Source organism: Chiloscyllium plagiosum, chromosome 19, assembly GCF_004010195.1.
Source record: "Chiloscyllium plagiosum isolate BGI_BamShark_2017 chromosome 19, ASM401019v2, whole genome shotgun sequence".
Lineage (NCBI taxonomy): Eukaryota > Metazoa > Chordata > Chondrichthyes > Orectolobiformes > Hemiscylliidae > Chiloscyllium > Chiloscyllium plagiosum.
In genome coordinates this window covers 17,083,589-17,100,737 of record NC_057728.1, presented here as the reverse complement: position 1 = coordinate 17,100,737, position 17,149 = coordinate 17,083,589, and the positions used below count along the sequence as shown (strand labels likewise).

The 17,149-nt window shown below is 38.7% G+C and overlaps 2 protein-coding genes across 3 annotated transcripts in view; one reads left to right on the top strand and one right to left on the bottom strand.

Annotated features, from left to right (window-relative positions):
• efcab6 (EF-hand calcium binding domain 6) overlaps positions 1–9,044 on the top strand; it is a 113,464-nt gene extending 104,420 nt beyond the window's left edge. The window contains exons 28-32 of the mRNA XM_043709199.1: positions 3,540–3,752; positions 5,285–5,447; positions 7,077–7,261; positions 8,017–8,166; positions 8,896–9,044. Of these exons, the coding sequence (XP_043565134.1) occupies positions 3,540–3,752; positions 5,285–5,447; positions 7,077–7,261; positions 8,017–8,166; positions 8,896–9,015 (831 nt within the window). The 3' untranslated portion in view covers positions 9,016–9,044. The remainder of the gene's footprint in view (positions 1–3,539; positions 3,753–5,284; positions 5,448–7,076; positions 7,262–8,016; positions 8,167–8,895) is intronic.
• Positions 9,045–9,916: 872 nt separating this feature from the next.
• scube1 (signal peptide, CUB domain, EGF-like 1) overlaps positions 9,917–17,149 on the bottom strand; it is a 282,056-nt gene continuing 274,823 nt past the window's right edge. For both annotated transcript variants that reach the window (XM_043709200.1, XM_043709201.1), the window contains 4 exons: positions 15,872–16,069; positions 13,557–13,709; positions 11,822–11,901; positions 9,917–11,711 (listed from right to left, as the gene is read on the bottom strand). In XM_043709200.1, the coding sequence (XP_043565135.1) occupies positions 11,559–11,711; positions 11,822–11,901; positions 13,557–13,709; positions 15,872–16,069 (584 nt within the window). In that variant the 3' untranslated portion in view covers positions 9,917–11,558. The remainder of the gene's footprint in view (positions 11,712–11,821; positions 11,902–13,556; positions 13,710–15,871; positions 16,070–17,149) is intronic.

Below are 17,149 nucleotides of genomic sequence, written 5' to 3'. Positions count from 1 at the left end.
CAATATTCCAACAGTGGCCTAACCAATGTCCTGTACAGCCGCAACATGACCTCCCAACTCCTGTACTCAATACTCTGACCAATAAAGGAAAGCATACCAAACGCCGCCTTCACTATCCTATCTACCTGCGACTCCACTTTCAAGGAGCTGTGAACTTGCACTCCAAGGTTTCTTTGTTCAGCAACACTCCTGAAGACCTTACCATTAAGTGTATAAGTCATGCTAAGATTTGCTTTCCCAAAATGCAGCACCTTACATTTATCTAAATTAAACTCGATCTGCCACTTCTCAGTTCATTGGCTCATCTGATCAAGATCCTGTTGTAATCTGAGATAACCTTCTTCGCTGTCCACTACACCTCCAATGTTGGTGTCATCTGCAAACTTATGAACTGTACCTCTTATGTTTGCATCCAAATCATTTATACTAATAAGCTTCCCTACCACTGATGTCAGGCTCACCAGTCTATAATTACCTGGATTATCTCTACTACCTTTCTTAAATAAGGGGACATTAGCAATTTTCCAGTCCTCTGGGACCTCAACATTGTTCAAGGATGCTGTAAAGATATCTGTTAAAGTCTCAGCTATTTTGTCTCTCGCTTCCTTCAGTAACCTGGGATAGATCCCATCCGGATCTGGGAACTTGTCCACTTTAATGCCTTTTAGAATACCCAACACTTCCTCCCTCCTTATGCTGACTTGACTTAGAGTAATCAAACATCTGTCCCTAACTTCAACATCTGTCATGTCCCTTTCCTCGGTGAATACCGATGCAAAGTACTCATTAAGGATCTCACCCATTTTCTCTGACTCCACCCATAACTTTCCTCCTTTGTCCTTGAGTGGGCCAACCCTGTTTCTCATTACCCTCTTGCTCCTTATATATGAATAAAAGGCTTTGGGATTTTCCTTAACCCTGTTTGCTAAAGCTATCTCAGGACTCATTTTAGCCCTCTTAATTCCTCATTTCAGATTGGTCCTACATTCCCGATATTCTTCCAAAGCTTTGTCTGTCTTCAGTCACCTAGACCTTATGTACGATTCCTTTATCTTCTTAGCTAGTCTCACAATTTCACCTATCATCCATGGTTCCCTAACTTTGCCATCTCTGTCCCTCATTTTCACAGGAGCATATCTTTCCTGAATTCTAACCAACCTCTCTTTAAAAACCTCCCACATAAAAAGTGTGGATTTACCTTCAAACAGCTGCTCCCAATCTACATTCCCCAGTTTCTGCTGAATTTTGGTATAGTTGGCCTTCCCTCTATTTAGCACTCTTCCTGTAGGACCACTCTCGACTTTGTCCATGAATATTCTAAAGCTTACGGAATTGTGATCACTATTCCCAAAGTAATCCCCTACTGAAACTTCAACCACCTGGCTGGGCTCATTCCTCAACACCAGGTCCAGTATGGCCCTTTCCCAAGTTGGACTATTTACTGTAGGAAACCCTCCTGGATGCTCCTTCAAATTACACACAGTACTCCAACTGTTGTCTAACGGACACCCTGTGTAGGTATATCAAAACCTTGACTTTTAATCTCTTGACCAGTAAAGGCAAGTATCCTATATGTAGCCTTAACCACCTTATCCATTTATTCGGTTGTTACACCAATGTCCCTCTGATCCTTTGTCCTAAGGTCCTACCATTCATTGTGTACTCTCTTGCCTTGTTAGTCCTTCCAAATGCATTACCTCATACACTGTTCAGGATTAAATTCCATTTGACACATTTTGCCCCATCTGACCAAGCTGTGTACATCATTATGTGGTCCTAGGCTTTCCTCCTCATTCTTTAGCAAACCACCAATTTTCATGTTATGTGCGAATTTGCGATCAAACATCCAACATTTGTTTATTGGCCATTAATATTACTTCACAAACACCAAGGGACTCACCATCGAAACCTGTGGGATGCCATGGGACACAGGCTTGCAGTCATAAGGACAAGTGTCATTCATCACCCTCTGGCCACAAAGCCAATTTTGGATACAATTTTTCAATTTATTGTGAATCGTATGGGCTGACACCTTCTTGCTCGTTCTCCCAGATGAGAGCTTGTAAAAAGCCTTACCGAAATCTATGTAGACAATACACACTGCACAACCTGGATTCACAAATCTAGTCACCTGTTTCAAAAACTGAAATCAACACTTTGACATGATATCTCCCACAAGACCATGCTGACTACCCTTGATTATTCCCTATCTGTCCAAATGAAGATTAATTCTGTCTCTCAGAATCTTTTCCAACAGTTTCCTCCCATAGATGTTAGATTCACTCAGCTGTAGTTCCCTGGTTTCTCCTTACCATTCTTCCTGAATAATTTTCCCACACTATCTGCTCTCCAGTCCTCTGCTCCCTCTTCTGTGGCCAGAGAGGTTTTGAAAATTAATGTCAGGCCCCCTGCAATCTCCCTTTGCCTCCCATAGCAGGCTGTGATAAATTTCAGCTGGTCCTGGGGATGTATTAAAAATTAAACCCATTAAAACTGCTTTTACCTCCTACCTCTCAATTGCAGTTTGTTCAAGACCCCTCCCTAATTTCTAAATCTACATTGTGATCTGTCATGAATGTGAACTACTAATTTAAAACCTCATCTACATCTTTTAGCTTCACACACAATTGGCAACTTATTTTCCTAATAGCGTCCCCTCTTTTTTTTGGTTATCCTCTTACCTCTAATATGCTAATAATGTGCTTTTGGATTTTCCTTTATATTACCTATTTAATCATGCTCCCTCTTTGATTTCCTTTTTACATGCTTCTAGGGCTTTTGGTGTCCTGAACTTTTAGTATCTCCCATGAGCCTTTGTGTGAGATAGAAGAGAGAAGGTGGTGGCACTGCCCCTGGAGTGCAGAAGGTCATTCACCCTTTGTGGCATTGTGTGCATTTCTCCAAACTATAGAAATAGCACTGACCCAGTAGCAACTTGAGACCAGACTGGGAGAGTCTGGAACTTGGTTGCTTCTGCAACATCCCACAGACCAGGATCTCCTGGGAGTGAAGCAGAGTCCTAACGTCCCTTTCTCGGCCATCTCTGGGGCAATTCTTTACACAAAGGAAATATGAAGGCCACCTCCTGACTGACAGCACACAAGCTGGTGTACTGTTGTGCTTTAAGTATGGCATGGATGCTAGGATTCTCAGGAGGCCCTGGCAGTGGCAAGTGGTGCGCTGCTGGTGAGGGCACAATAGCACAATGGAGGCATGGTGCATAAATAATGAGGTGTGCTGAGGTGAAGAGCATGAGAGAAACTCTCCATGAAGCTCCCTGAAATTGAACTAAGCTGATTTTGGTTATATCCAACCCTAAATGGATCCTTTCCATTTGCAATGATAAGACGCTAACCAGTAGGAGTCTTCAATTCACACATGTGAATATCCTTCATTAAGTAACTTCATGTAGCTCACGGTTAACTTTTGATCAATTTATAATTATCTTTAATTTTACATTTTGCACTCCAGATACTTTGCGAAACATTTATTGAAAAAAGTAACTTGCGTGTTTGATTCAAATTTATACTTTCTTACAGTTTGAAAACCTATGGAACCATTTGCCAGTCAATGAATTTGGAAATCTGGATTATGATAAATTTCTGAATCAGTTCACTGGACAGCAGTCGGGGGAATCACAACCAAAGGGAAATACATCACTGACTAAACCATCCACACCTGGATCTGGGAGCAGGACTCCTTCTGAAGCTCGACGCCCCAAAACTTCATCTTCCGTCCACAGTGTTAGAAAGGTACTGCCTAGTTGTTTATCATTCTGCTCAAAAGCATTGGGCCAGAAGTGTTGCTTGGGCTTTTTAATCTCATTGTCTTCATGAAATTAATTTCTCTGCTCCAATGCTAGATCTTGTACAAATTAACAAAGGTGAATACTATCAATGCATCATTATTTTCCCAGCAATTTCTGGCCCATTGTTTGTTTTACTTTTAAATAATACTTAATTTGTTCCTCAATTAGCTCTTTATTTAATTAACCCAAATTTTCTGGTCTCTGAATAATCCAAATACCCCCAAAACCACATGTGTTGGGACCTGGTGAATCTCCCATTACACTGACTGTGCAGGAATTTCCCAGGAAGTTTCAATGGGCCGTAACCCAGCTGTCTGAGATACTGCATGAATATGTTCAACTCTGACCTCGATTAAGAAACTTGGGAGAGATAGACTTTATTATGTGGATGGTTACCTAGGAAATGTAAGATTGATTAGAATCCTGTCCAACTCGTGGGTAACTCTACAATTGAACCAACCTCTCCACCTCCCCCACTGCTTCTGCTAACTCTCCACTGACACTCTAACCCCTGTAACCCTCATCCTTTTTCCTTATGGTCCCATTTGGTCTCTGCATCTCCTCGACACAACCTGACTCTTGAAAGCCCTCCTAAAACATTGCATCTTGCGCTATTGTCTCCTGTTTACCCTCTCTGATTTTGTGACCTCCACTCCTCAGCACAACTGCAACTATTTCTTGGTAATTTCGACCTACTTACTAGCATAAGGTGGCTAGAGCCTTTGAGAATATTTTGAGAAAAGCCATGTTGTAACTTTTGTACATCGTCCATTGCATTAGAAATGAATCTTAACAGTCAGCAAAATATTGATAGAAGTCATTTACAAATAATGAACTTGTCTTATTAATCTATATTCAAATAAGTGTGAATTAACTGAGATGCTTGCTCCAGAAGCCTGAAAATTAACTTTACATGCCTTTCTCCACAGACATTGCTGGGCACTTTTAGTGTTTTGAGCATTTTCTGATTTTATTGCTCAGTTTCTGAGATTAGGTTGCACCACGTTGTTGAGGTATCATAGAGGGAATCCTTCAGCATCTGTGTCTAATGCTTAATATTGTCACTGAGCTACAAATGCAATGGCGAGCAATTCTCTAGTCCAAGCTCACCCATCTTGAGCAAAGAAACTGCAAACATTACAAATAGAGAAGGATGCATTTGACTCCTAAATAATTATGCTCAAAACTGAAAAGCATAATTTAAAACTCCCAGTCCTTCCTTATTTCTAAATGTCTGGCTTTAACTCTTATACCTCATACCTGACTTGTTGATAATATTGAAATGATAGATGAAAACAAGCCTGTGAACCATCTTTCATACAGTATGTATTTTCCAATTATGTTGTGACCTCTAAGCTGTTGCAACAACTTTTATTTGCCAAATCTCTGATCTTTTGTTCTGAAACAAGGAAGTTGTCACTGTGAAATAAGTCTCTGTCCTTGCAGCTTGTTGATACTTTATTTTGTGTTTTGTAGGAGTTGGCTCAACAACGAGCCTCCATGACACCATCAGTGAACTGTGAGGAAATTGAGCAGAGGCTGAAGAAAGATGTTTCCAAAATCTGGAAGGCGATAGAGAAGGAGTGCAAAGAGAAGGACACTGAGAACAGGGGTGAAATTGACGCCAAAGCTTTTAAGGGTTTGCCATCCTTTTTTATTTATTTTAAATAACAATGATAGACAGGACAGTGACTCAATCATTAGTACGGCAGCCTCACAGCTCCAGGGACTTATGTTTGATTCTAACTTCAGAGTGGAGTTTGCATATTCTCCCCATGTCTGCGTGGGTTTCCTCCCACAGCCCAAAATTGTGCAAGTTAGGTGGTTTGACCAGGCTTAATTGTCCATCGTGCAAGCGAGGTGCAGGCTAAGTGGATGAGCTATGGGAAATGCAGAGTTAGAGGGATTGTATGGGATGCTGTTTGGAGGGTCGTTATGGACTCGATGGACCTGCTTCCACCCTGTAGGGATTCTATGTACTAACTTATTATTAATCACAATAATCATGCCTCCTTCACATTACCCAACTGAAATGAAACTCCCTTCTCTGTTTTGGGAATCAGTTTCACGAATTGCCACCCCTTCCCCCTTTCCCTTGGTGTGTCAGGTCTGTTTACAGAAACTTACTGGCCCAACCTCTTTAAGGGTCCTTTCCAGACCGCCCTGGATAGTGCTATCCCCCAGACTGACCAAGAGAGTTAGACTGAATGGGATCCACTTCCTGAACTGCAGAGACATGGATTCCCTGACTGGAATCAGCCTGATGAGTTGGCTGACCGGTCCAGGAGCCTGCTCTTGACTGACAGGTACCTCCATGGACTGAGCTGAAGACTCCTACCCTGAGTTTCAGACATGGCTTCTTGTTTACCACACAATGTGCTGTATGTTTACCATGTAAGCTGCTAGAACATGGAGCATGTAGGAGATTGATAGAGCACACAGCCATGCTGTAAGATGTATGACCCCTTTACTGAGGATAACTGACCAGTAAAACAAGCTGTCTGGGTGTGACTAGACTAACTGGTGAGACAAGGCCAGCATATGGGTAGGGGCGAAGTGAGTGAACTGAAAGAGAAAGCAAGCTGAGATGCAATCTGGTTCAAGCCAGTCCAACTCTGAGCTGGGTGCCAGTCAATGCACACCAAGTATGCAACTGTGTTCCAATAGGTTTTCTGGCCCAGAGATAGGGACACTAAGTTCAAGTCCCACCTGCTCCAGCAGTGTGTCATAATATAGCTTTGTCAATAATATTTAAAAGATGCAACAAATTGTCCTCAATATTGAGTTGGATCTGAATGGACTTCTCATCTGATTATGGCATATCCAGATTAGACCATATTATTCAAACCCTATAAGATTCCATCATTGAAAGTATCCACAAAATATGTAAAGTCTCAACAGTTTACATTATGAAAACATCCTGCCCTTCCTTTTAACTACATAGAAAATGCGACAACAATCAGGTATATTGGGATCTGCCTGCTTGTTCGAAGCCATTTTCCTACTTCCCAAATTTCTTGGACTATATCACATTATTTATTTGGCTGTCTTGTTCGGATCATCATGATTAGGTTTATTTAGATATTTTTAAATTTTATGTACCCTGAAATAATCTTAAGTAGGTTTGAATGTAGCCTGGGCTGCATTCACATAAATTTTATTTCAATTTTACTCTTTGCTCAGTAAACTAACCTGAGTGAAAATTACTTTGTACTTAAATGTTTGAGAAACATATAAACTTTTGACTCTTCAAATGTTTAATTTCCAGATATAATGAAGAAGTTTTGCTTGATAGTTAAACCAGAAGAATTCCAGCAGCTGGCAAAAAAATATGATATCAAGAACACTGGACGTTTTGCATACAATGAATTTCTTCAGCGGCTCATCCTGTCACTGGGGCCATTAGATGTGAACCCACCGGAGAGAATGAGAATCCCACATCCAAAGATCCCAGTACGTATAATGAACAATAAAACAAACTTTTCAGACAGTAAAGAATTATGTACTTTTTATGGGTAGGCTCATGTTTTCTTGGTTATTTTCATTAATGATGCTATGAAGACTGAGTAACTTTATAGTTTTATGGAATTGTGGCAGTTTCAGTGCTAGTGATTGCCAAATTTTGAGGCCTCAATGTAGATGTAGTAGCCAATATTGTCCTCAATCTCTCCTTGCACCCACACAAGCATCTACATAAGATTGAACATGACAACAAAAGCTGTTCTTCAGTGCTGCAATTGATTTGTTCCGAGCAGAATCGTATTAATCTTTTGCATTACAAGTAAAGCACTGTACAAGTTGTAACTGGAAAACCCAATGGACTTGTACACTTGGCTTCTTGACCAGGAAACAATTCCATTCTGCACCTCTCTCACAGCTCTTTAGCTTTCAGCTATAAATCCTTCATTTATTTTCCCTCTACTTCCATCGCTGTTTTCATCCAGATGTGCACTTGAAGTTAAATGGGTGGATAATGCACTGTTTTAGTTGCTTATAGAACTGAAGGGAGAGGCATTTAGCTGGAAGAATTGATCATTTTAGCAATTTAGGAAGCAAGAGATGGGTTGTCAACATTATGAACATATTTCCTCAGGTGCATCTGGCTACTCTGTTGCTTCACTTCTCCTAAAGTTCGCTTTCTCTTTTCTGTTAGAACCAACCGCAAAGCCTTGTCTGAATTTGGTTATAGAACATTTTCTGTCTTACAGATGAGTCCAGGAACAGAACATGAGATATTTACTGACTTAATGATGCGGATCCAGCCATGTATAGCAAAATGTTGGAAGCTAATACGCCGTACTTTCAAAGTCTATGATGATATTGGGAGTGGGTACATCTCACTTTTTCAATTTCGACAGGTTTGTATTCTGATTATAACTTAAGTGAATTCTGATAAGAAAGGTAAGGATGGACTATTTTAAAAGAAAGTCAATACTGTACTACTATTTGTGGGCACATGATAAACTTGGGATGTTTTACCTTTCTACAAGTGTATTAACTATGGTATCAGTGTATCATAAAACCAATAATACAATAGCTGGTCAATTAAAGTTAATCCATCTTCACTTTCCATTCATCACTTCCCAATTGCCAGCAAATGCCCTCTGTTCTCTGGCTTTCTCTTTTTGTCATGCACAAGCCACATAATGCATTATTATAAAAGTATAGTAACGTTTTACAAAAATAAACTGCAAATGCTGGAAATCAAACAAAATCAGAAAAAGCACAAGTAGGTCTGGCGGCATCTGTGGAGAGAAATCAATTTAACAGAAGAAGGGTCACTGGACCTGAAACATTATGTCTGCTTTCTCTCCACAGATGTTGCTAGACCTGCTAAATTTTTCTAGCAATTTTGTTTCTGACAGTAATGTTTTACTTTGGTCATGTAAATGACTTATAACTGGACAATACTATTTCTCAGTAAAGTCCTGTCTATCAGCTTACCATATTCGAGATAATATGAATGGAGCAAATGGTTCTTTCTAAAACAAAACTAAGTATGTTACATAGCTGTATTAATATCAGCCAGTGTAGTTTCCTCAATTATGAACTTCAACTGCATGCGTGTTCTCTTTGCTTTGTCGTAGGTCTTGCGGCAGTATGGGATCAACATAACTGAGGAAGAGTTTTACTATCTGTCTTCTTATTATGACAAGCATCTACAAGGAACAATCTCATACAATGAATTTCTGCGCGCATTCCTCTGATAAATGTCTACTTATATTTTTATTGAATAGAGAGATAAAACAGACTTACAGTGATATGGTAACAGCTCTGAGATAAAGTGGTTTGCTAGATGGTCAACCTTCTCACTGATTTTGTCCATCCAATACTATACTGGGTGACATTTTATTCACTTTCAATATTTTGGAATCTAAATTTTTAACACTGTTCATTTATGAAAGAAAGACTTTGGCCAAGAAATGAGCAAACCTAAGGAATATTAAAAATGTTACATATAAATGAATATGTATTATTTAATTTTACAATCACACTGAAACCTATGCATTGCTAGGAACATTTCTTGGGGAGATTTACTAGTAATACGCTACAAATAAAACTCTTGAAGTAAACTATTTTGAGTGAATGTGCCATTACCACTACCATTACTAGTCATCTATTATTTTAAATGGACAAAATAATTCAATAAAAATTATTTTACAATAAAATCCTGGGAATTTTTAAAATTGATTATGCAACAGTAATAATAGCTTATCTTGGAATATGATCAATCTGTTATTGATAAATAAAGAAGTTAACAGGGTATACTCCTTAACTCTGAGAAAATTAGCATTGTGATTTTTTTTTCAACAGGACAGAAAACTTTTATATACTATCACAAAAACACTGATCAATGCAATCAGGTAAAATAGTGTTTGACTAATTTGTTAGTGTTTTTTAAGGAAGTAACAAGCACTGTGGATGAAGGGACCCTGTGGATGTGGTAAACGTATATTTCCTAAAGGTATTGACTAGATGCCATAGCAAAGTTTACCATTTAAAACTCATAGCACAGTAACCAACTTATTCAGTATGGATAAAACAAATTCCACATTGAGTTTATGTACTATTCAGGTCCTCTAATTTCCAATAAAAACACAATTTCTCTTTTTAAAGTAACCTTTGTGGTTTATTATGAAAATGATTAAACAAACATCCATTATGTGCCTCCTTTCGAGGTCTAGCAGAAAATAAAACTAAATACAGAGACAAGAAAATACCAAGTAAAATGGGTAGAGCTATATAGGTTACATTTACAATGATAAAAAACTGGCAGTATTAACACAACTGTGTGGAGCGCTTACTGTAAGCCTATGACCATAGCCAAGTATATAAAGTAACAAAATCTTATTGCAGTTTATACAGTTGTACTTTAACTTTCTTTTCCTCTATCAACCATGGTAAATATTAACTTAATTTTGTATGGAAAACATTGCCAACATTTATACATAATTTACATATTGGTAATAATGCTTATAAAGCAGCATCTACAATTTTTTTTAGCTTAGGTAAAGTATCAATCAGACCCAGTAACCTAAGAATGGGAGAAAAAACAACAAAAGAAACACTTCCAGTTCTGTACAGATAATGAAACTTCAGATTAACAGGAACACCTGCCTATTCCAGTTAGTATATCAGCCAGTAGCTTTGCTACCATTACAGCATGAAATCAGTAGCATAAATACACAAGAGAATGCATTTTTGAAAAAGAAACAGTGTGTATCCAATTATCATCACCATTTCATCTATTCAGCTAAAAACAACCAATATGGCTGTACCAAAAAGAGCTGAGACTGATTTTCTTTAAGGGGAAGGTTTACTGACCACTCAAGCACAATATTTCTGCATTAATCAATATATTGGGTTAATGGAAAATATGGGGAATAATTTTTCCTCCTCCACCCAAGAAATAATAAAAGTAAACATTAAAAATTGTGTAAATTTGGGAAAACGTTGTTTTCTTTTAAAGAAAAACTTTTTTTATATATATAAAAAGAATAAAGATTGTGTCCCTGCATCAGATTATATTCTCTTCTCTGATTGCTCAACACATGAAATCAGAATAATTAGTTGTTGCAATTCTGATTCATTTCTGAAGGTCAGTTATGAATCTACACAATTCAAATAGTACTTTTAGATAAGAATAATATGCAAGGAAAATACAATTTAGATTTTTTTTCCCTCTAAAATTGTTTCAAATACAAAAGTCAAGTGCAATTAAATTCCAAATATTACTTACATCATCCTTGTCCTTTACTGCTATTGCATCATTTGATACTTTTGCAGATAGTTGCCAATTTCTGCAATTTTCCAACATACTGAAAAGAATGTTTTTGTCCTACAGGATTGCCTTTCTTTCCTGTAGAAGAGACTGAAAATGAAAATATTTTTCATAGAGGTCATTTTCTATTAGAATTACCTGTTCTTCGAACATATTAGAAAGGGCAGAAAGCAATTTGCAGTGCACAAATTTACAGCCAAAGTTAAATGCATGTATAACTTCCTAAATTCTTCCTGCTTTCATAGAAATATTATCAACTCAGAGCAGGATAACTGCTTTTACAACATTATATCATTTGAGGATAGGATCTTCACTGAGGAAGAATGGAAAAACATGTTTAGAATAAAAATTGAAGACGATTAAACAGAACTTTTAAGGATAAAAACAGGACACCAGTGTTGAAGAGAGGGATGCCTCTTCATTCAAGAATGCAATAAAATAGCATTTTAAACATCACCACCACCAAAACTATTTGTACGGCCTTAAAAATCTGGACACTTTGGACCGTAGCAACTTTATAAATGATCTGGGAAACATTTCTTTAGATTCTTGTGCTGTATACTTGAAGTAATTTTGAGGATGTGCCAATACATCAAAGAGTGCTTTGATCAATTTCTTGTCCTACATTAAAAAGACAATTAAGAAAAACATTCTCGTTAGAATTGATAACTTAAATTTCTGCTGCACATCATAAGAATAAGTATAATTTTTCGTCTTAATGACAAGCTTACTTTAAGAATTTCTTGGTGGTTTTCTGAAGCATACAAACGCCCATCTCTGACAATATCTTCTATTAACTGCTGATAGTCCTCTGTTCAAGAAGGAAGAATTAAAGAGCAACTTTCTATTTCAATTCGCATAAATACATTTTCAACAAATACTTAGAAGCATAATTAATGAAGAAATAAACTTTTAAGTTTAAAAAGAACCAAAGCATTGCCTCATTTAATATCTTTTATGGATAGACTTTGATTCAATATTGCTGTGAAACTGGCTGACATCAGCTAACTCATCAGAGAGAGCAATTGAACAAAAGATCATAGTTGGTGGTGTGGCCCACAAAGACACTGAACAAACTCCAACCTTTAGTTCTGTGCCCACAAGAATTAAATAACATTTAAATAAATTACCTACCCACTCAAGGTAAAAATAATCAGATTAGATAACAGTCATGTGATCAGTTATCTTTAGACTTGAATGTTGTTTCATGAGAATATATCCCATGGGCAGCATAGTGGCATAGTGATTAGGCACTGCTGCTCAATTCTAGTCTTGGGTAATGGTGTGGGTTCTGCATATTTTCATGGTAGTGTCTGCGTTGGTTTCCCACGGGTGCTTTGGTTTCCTCCCGTAATCCAAAGATATGCAGGTTTGGTTGATTGCCCTGTAATGTCCAGGGATGTGCATGATAGGTGGATTAGTCATGGTAAATGTGAAGTTATCGGGTGAGGACGGGGGTGTGGAGGTGGATCTAATTGGGATGCTTTTCAGTGCAATCTTGATGGGCCTAATAGCCTCTTTCTGCACTGTAGGGATTCTACAATATCCTTTTTCCTCCATCTAACACTGCAATTACAACTGAGCAATCCTAAAGAGAAAGCCAAGCAAAGGAATGCAAACAGAAAAAGGAGCATCAAGACTAAAAGACCCCAAGTTTACCAAATGAAAAGGAGCTGTCAGCAGACAGACCAGCAAGATTGGAGGAAATGGCAACATTTAAAGCAGCGTTTTATGTCTTAGTCACAGAGGAGACGAGACTGTTGTTCTTCTTAAAAATGCAGCAATTATCATCCTCTACTGGCAAAAATTTCAGGATCAAGGTTAGAGTGGTGCTGGAAAAGCACAGCAGGTCAGGCAGCATCCAAGGAGCAGGAAAATCAATGTTTTGGGCAAAAGCCCTTCATTAGGAATGAGGCTGGGATCCTTGGGGGTGAAGAAATAAATGGGAGGGAGTCCAGTGTTTGAAACCAATTCCAGCCTTATCAATTGGAGGCACTGCAGAAGTAAAACTGAGATAATGAACTACTTTATTGAATATATTGCCTGTATCAATACCACACAGACAAGCCATAAATGTAGTAGTATGCAGCACTATCTTGATTTCTATAATTTAAAGAAACTACATTTTTATTCTTATGTAGCAATATTTAGAACAAATGTTGTCATAATGTACTGCTCTTCCGAGGCACTGACATGTTGAGGATGCATCAGTATATATTCTTTAAAAGGAGTTGGACAAATAAGTGCTGTTAGCGGTCACCTTGATGCTTGCTTAATTGCACAAAAGAGGTCATACATCAGATTGATTGCTCTCGCCTATTTTAAAGGATGCCATGTATTTTGGAAAATATGTTGAAAATTAATGGCTTAACAAGTTATTCGGTCTCAAAGTACAAAATAAATTTAGTTCAATCACAAGAACAGGAAGATAGGACATATTTAAATATTATGTCCATATTTCCTTACCATCATAGGTAACATATGGAACTTGAAATCCTTTGGCACTGTTCCCCTCATTAGCTTTGAACTGAATCCAAAGCTTTCGAGATCTTGAGGTAAATGCTATTGGTCGCTCATAGGTCTGGCATGTTTCATATGTTGTAATTGATGTTGGTGAAGCTGCAAATAACATGATAAATAATATAATATAAAATAAGAAACTTTCAAAGACTTGACTAATTTCAGTGCATACATTGTTCACTTTAAGCAGTGAGGTTCAGAATTCCATTTGGCATGCACCTAGGACACAGATTAATAAATTGTGTCCATTGGTGAGTTTCTGTCCATCAAAATTATGCCACACCCATTCAGGTATTAGTGAGGTTTGAAATCCTAGCAACCCCTTACTTTGAAGGAGTTGGAAATGTTTAATATTGATTGGTCATCAAAGAGTAAGGACTGCACTGTCCAATTGCCCTGGGAGGTGGAGGTGTGGACATGGTCAGGGTTAGGCAAGAAAGGGTTTGACATCTTATGGAGCATGGCACTATGAACAACATGTACCCACTTCTTTTCAACTTCTTCCCATGTTGGGCATGAAAAACAGCCCACTCACACTGGCCCAATTGTCCGCCCTTGGTGTGGTATGGAGTGAGCAGCATATTTAATCAGGTCAGTAGAATTATTATCAAGTCAATTGAGTTGTTAACAAGTCTAATTGACTTTTCTTTATTTAAATTTGGCAGGCAGGGTGCCCACCCACATTATGGAGTTGAAGGCACAGGTTGTAGCATCCCAAACTCTGTGCCAGAAGGTCCAGGTTCAGATACATGGGCTAACTACCCAACTTACTTCACATCCAAATGTTTTTGGAAAATAATCTTTTTCTGCAATAAATCTCTCTTCACAATCTTGTCAGTATTTATGATATCACCTTCTCTGTTTGGGAGCACAGATTGAAATTCAAATTTTTGATTAACATTTTAAGCTTTTACCTTGTAGCCGATGCAGAATGATCGCTGCAGTAATACATACAACCTGTATCTTTCTTACCAATTATTTGCATGGGTTAAACACAATAGTGCAATAAACTTTAGATATAAATTCTGATTCAATTTTATTCACATTAAGGAGTATAGCTAGAAACCTTGAGCAACTTAAAGTTTTAATATTCGAATTTACACATTATACTAGGATGAAGCTTTCATGGAGTTTAGTATGAGTAAGACATTGAATCAAAACAGAAAATAGTTGAAGATCAGAGCTTCTGTGAAGAGAGGAACAGACTGGATTAGCAGAATCTTGTTGGAGGATTGGGATCTGGCCTGCCAGATGGAGAGATAATGAGAAAGACCCACCAATGCACGTGCCAATCAGGCAATGTTGGGACTACTGCAACTCTTCCCCTGGAATCAGGGCCTCTCAGACAGAAATCTCACTTCGCCAGAGCTACGGCCAATAAGAGACGAGCAGCTCCTGTACCCAGAGCAAGATGGCTGCTACCAGAAGGACACTCCTCCCTTTCCACTAAATCACCCCCATGAACTTCCAGGATTACTGAGGGCTCAGGCCACAGATAAGTAATATGGGAGGGAGGTGTTCACAGAGTGGGATTGTGGGGCAGATCAGAAACAAGAGCAGGGGTTGGCTGTCATCTCCCTGATGACCATTCTCAGGATCAGGCACTGATCGAGAGATCCCACCCACACCTGTCTGCCCCAGTTCCCATTGAGGGGAGAAGTAGTACACCTGTCTCAGCTGTCATATATGTCTCAATGTGGCATGGCCAAGCTGCCACTGGTTAATCCCAGTGATAGCAACAGGAGGCCCTTGTGGTGACTAATTAGTGACCTAAGGGCCACAATTTGAAATGCAAGGAGGTCAACAATGTGCATTCCTGCCCAGAAATTAATTGTGGTGAGACAGGAGGTCAATGGGTTTCAGATACACATCCCCCCCATCCTCCCACACTGGTAATGAACATGAAATATTTTGCAATAGACCTCTTAATTTAAACCATCCTACATTCATTCTTTCTCAATATTGCGATGATGTGGTGCTTTTTATTTCTTGTCTGGTTTATTTTTGTGAAAAGAAAATGGTCAGTAAAAGGAGGAAAGAAACAGACATGAATAAATGCAGAAACTGGGAATAAATCAAACCAATGTTAATAGAACAAAGATACGACATGAAGGGTGGAGAGCAACAAATTGAATTTGTTGTATGGCTCTGTGTGGACAACGTATGTGTGAAAATATCCACAAATAACAATTATTTTTTAAAAGTGCACTATAAACTTGGATGCATAGTAATAGTAATATTTGGAGTATGTGGTTACTTACAACTCTTTCTCATCACTAAAACATCTCCACACTCATCCTCCATTGGTAAGAAAATCTCTGGCACGACAATGAGTATTCTCCTCTTTGGTGGTGGATTTATATTCCAAATACATTCCACATTAGAAGGATAGTCTCCAGGATAGTTGGGAGATTCAATGAATCCCGTGTAGTCTCCAAGATCACCACCGCACTGCTGATCTTTATAGAAAAGTTCCAAAACAATACATACATCATTTAAAGTCATCTTTGTGAAATATTCTAAGTGTCAATCATTTGACTCAAACTTGAGTCACTGTAAAAATTAAGGTAGCTAGTACTAATGCTCCTGTTCACACCAAAGCTCACTTTCCTTACCCATGGGATCTTCCCATACTAACCCAAGAGATATATTACCTGTCCTTTGAGATCTTTGCTTCTGTTTAGACGGGCATCCTTTCAAATAGATCAATAATCTGCTATTCCCTTTTCCAATTTGGTATGTTGCATTCACAGTCTCAGTGTGGGCTCCTCCAACACTGGATACAGATCAGGTAATCATCTCTAAACAGTCCATGAGCTTGACCATACAGCCAGGATTTAACTTGGGGCAGTAGCCCTACACGAGCTGGGAGGTTGAGAGGGAAATTTTGTGCGTCTCAGTGAATTAGTTGCCCAAAGTCATAGTTTCTGTCCCTCCAAGACAAGATGTGCCATCGCCAAGAGTTAGTTGCCAATCAGAGAGCCCTCAGCTCTTCTGTCTAGTTGAGTCACTGCGGTCAGTGCCAGACAAGGAGTTCACCGGATGCCAGGATACAAGGTGAGTGGGGTGGATTCATTGATGCCAGTTAGCTCTCCCCCTCCCCTCACCCTGGCAATGTGAAGCTTGAAGGCAATCAGGAGGAAGGGGGAGAATGGTGAATAACATTGACCTTCTGGGGGTACAGGCTGGTCCAGCAGGAAAGACCCACATCAGAGGTTTCCCAAACCCTGCAGTTAAGCCTCGGTAATATATTCGGTAACAAGCCTTTTACTTTCAGATTGTTGGCAATAGCATCAGACTCATCTTGAGACTATGCCATCAGTCTGCAAGAGGCGAGCTCAGAGCCATAGAACATAACAGCGCAGTACAGGCCCTTCTAAATGATTATAAATCCTCAATAAGGTTAGTTAGGCATGACCTACCCTTCACAAAACTGTGTTGACTATCCCTAATCAAATGATTCCTTTCCAGATGATTATAAACTCTATATCTTATAACCTTTTCCAACACCTTACCCAGTAAGGCTCACTGGCCTATAA